At 32.3% G+C, this 2,036-nt stretch overlaps 1 protein-coding gene across 1 annotated transcript in view; it reads right to left on the bottom strand.

Moving 5' to 3' along the window:
- The window catches only part of ZDHHC21 (zinc finger, DHHC-type containing 21), a 67,820-nt gene that overhangs the window by 37,979 nt on the left and 27,805 nt on the right, over positions 1-2,036 (bottom strand). Inside the window, exon 5 of the mRNA XM_012665005.1 lies at positions 86-224. Within this exon, the coding sequence (XP_012520459.1) occupies positions 86-224 (139 nt within the window). The remainder of the gene's footprint in view (positions 1-85; positions 225-2,036) is intronic.

Raw genomic sequence — 2,036 nt, forward strand, 5'->3', positions numbered from 1 at the left:
TTAATCTTCTGCACTTAAAAAAAATCACATGTTGATAACTATTGCTACAGCTGCTCTAACATTAATGCATATAAACATTTCTTACCAAATTACGCTTTTTTAGTGGAAGAAAATAATAATAGTGGCAGAAAGAAAACATCAGTGCGTAGGAAGTAAGAAGTTCAGTGTAGAAACATAACTGCAGAAAAAGCCAATGATTATCTTCACCAACACAATTGTTAATCCTGAAGAAAAAAATGAAAAAGAAACAATATTTTAAACATTAATAAGATGTTCATTTCAGGATCCGTAAGACAAAAAATAAATACAAATAACTTCAAATATGCTTAACTTCATGGAGGTACCCTAAAGCTACTCAAACCTAAAAGAAAACTGCAAAGATATAAATATACCATCTAGTATTTGTATAGCATTACTTTACAAAGGAAGTCCACATATATGATCCCCCTTCAACTCACAACAACCTCAACCCAGTTAGGCAGGAAGAGCAGATGGTAGTCTCCTTGTCTCATTGATATGGAAACAGAAACAAAGGAGTTAAGCCACTAGCCAGAGCACACACAGTTAGCAAAGATGGGTCCAAGAGAGCAAGAACCCTCTTTTCCTGTATATTATTCTTCCATTATAGCATTCGAGTTGGGGAGACATATTTGAATGCTCTAAAGTAAAATAGCTTAAACTTGCCACTCTAATGTAACTCCTAAGCCTTTGCAATTTTTTTTTTACTACAAAAATCCCTAGTTGCTGAAAATAAAAATGTATTCAAAAGCATTTACAAATACTTAGAGCCATACTTCCACCAATACAACAGCAAACTCCAGGGAAAAGGATTAATGCTATAATCCAAAAATGTTTAAGGCTAATTTAAGCAGAATATTTTATTGCTCTAATTTGTTATATCCAAATTTTCAAAATGTTTTAAATTCCAGCAGAAAACCCTAGCTCAAAACTACAAATTACCTTGCACAAATGTTTTCATTTCAAAATAGCATTATACCGTCACTAAAAAAAAAAGATATAACACATTCCAGTTCTAATTTAAAATTGTTCTTTATAAGGTTGTCATCAAAGTCAAACATAGAACTGAAATGAAAAACCTTGTGGAGGCATTTCTTATACTCATGAGCACGTGCTTTGTAAACAAGAAAATTTTACTGTGTTTTGTTATCTGCAAGCAGGGCTATAAGAGAAGGGTGCTTACATACACACTCAAAAATGCTCTTTAACAGCTGTAACATGAAAGATGGCTTATTCTTGTCCCACCCTTCCAGTCCCCAAAAAGTTTGAGAAACGATTGCTCTGATCACAGCATTCTTCTTAACCAGAGAGTTTTAAGAAGCACTAAGGTACTCAATCTATATGTAAGAGTTATTTTTGTAACATTTAAACTACTTAGAAAGAATAATCAGAGCAAGAAATATAGAAAACTTGGAGGCAATCTGAGAATTAACCTCTAAATCTAAAGCTGTTAGGCAGTTAAAATAACGCAGTTTCTCAAAACATCAAAATTCTCCTTGCTTACAATTTACACTGTACATTTCCCTTACTCTCTGAACATCTCAGAAGTGCTCTATCAGGGAATTCATTCATGAAAATTTCTAAATCTATTTAGGTCCCTTGTCTACCCACCTTTATGATACTCTAATCTTTTCTACTTCCCCTTGCCTCCTATCAATATTCTGAAAAGTTGATTAAAATTGTGAAAGTCTAGAAACAGATAAATCACCCCAGTGTTAGAATTTAGGTTAAACAGCACTCTCTTTGGTCACCAACAAGTTAGTCTGTATCCCTTAAAAATAAACAAATATCACTAATTTCTACAGAAACATTTCCTAGTTGACTGTTTTTTTTTAATTTTAAACTATTGAAAGGAAGCATAAATATCCAACTGTACCATGAACATTTATATTTTTAGTTACTCAAAAACACTACTATAAAAATTGCTTAAAATTAAGTTTTTCAGTGTGATTACCACTTACCTGAATACATGTTTTATCTAGCTTTTTAAACTGTATTACTACTGTGATGGCAAACAG

The sequence above is a fragment of the Propithecus coquereli genome, unplaced genomic scaffold (genome assembly GCF_000956105.1).
Source record: "Propithecus coquereli isolate 6110/MARCELLA unplaced genomic scaffold, Pcoq_1.0 Scaffold95, whole genome shotgun sequence".
NCBI lineage: Eukaryota > Metazoa > Chordata > Mammalia > Primates > Indriidae > Propithecus > Propithecus coquereli.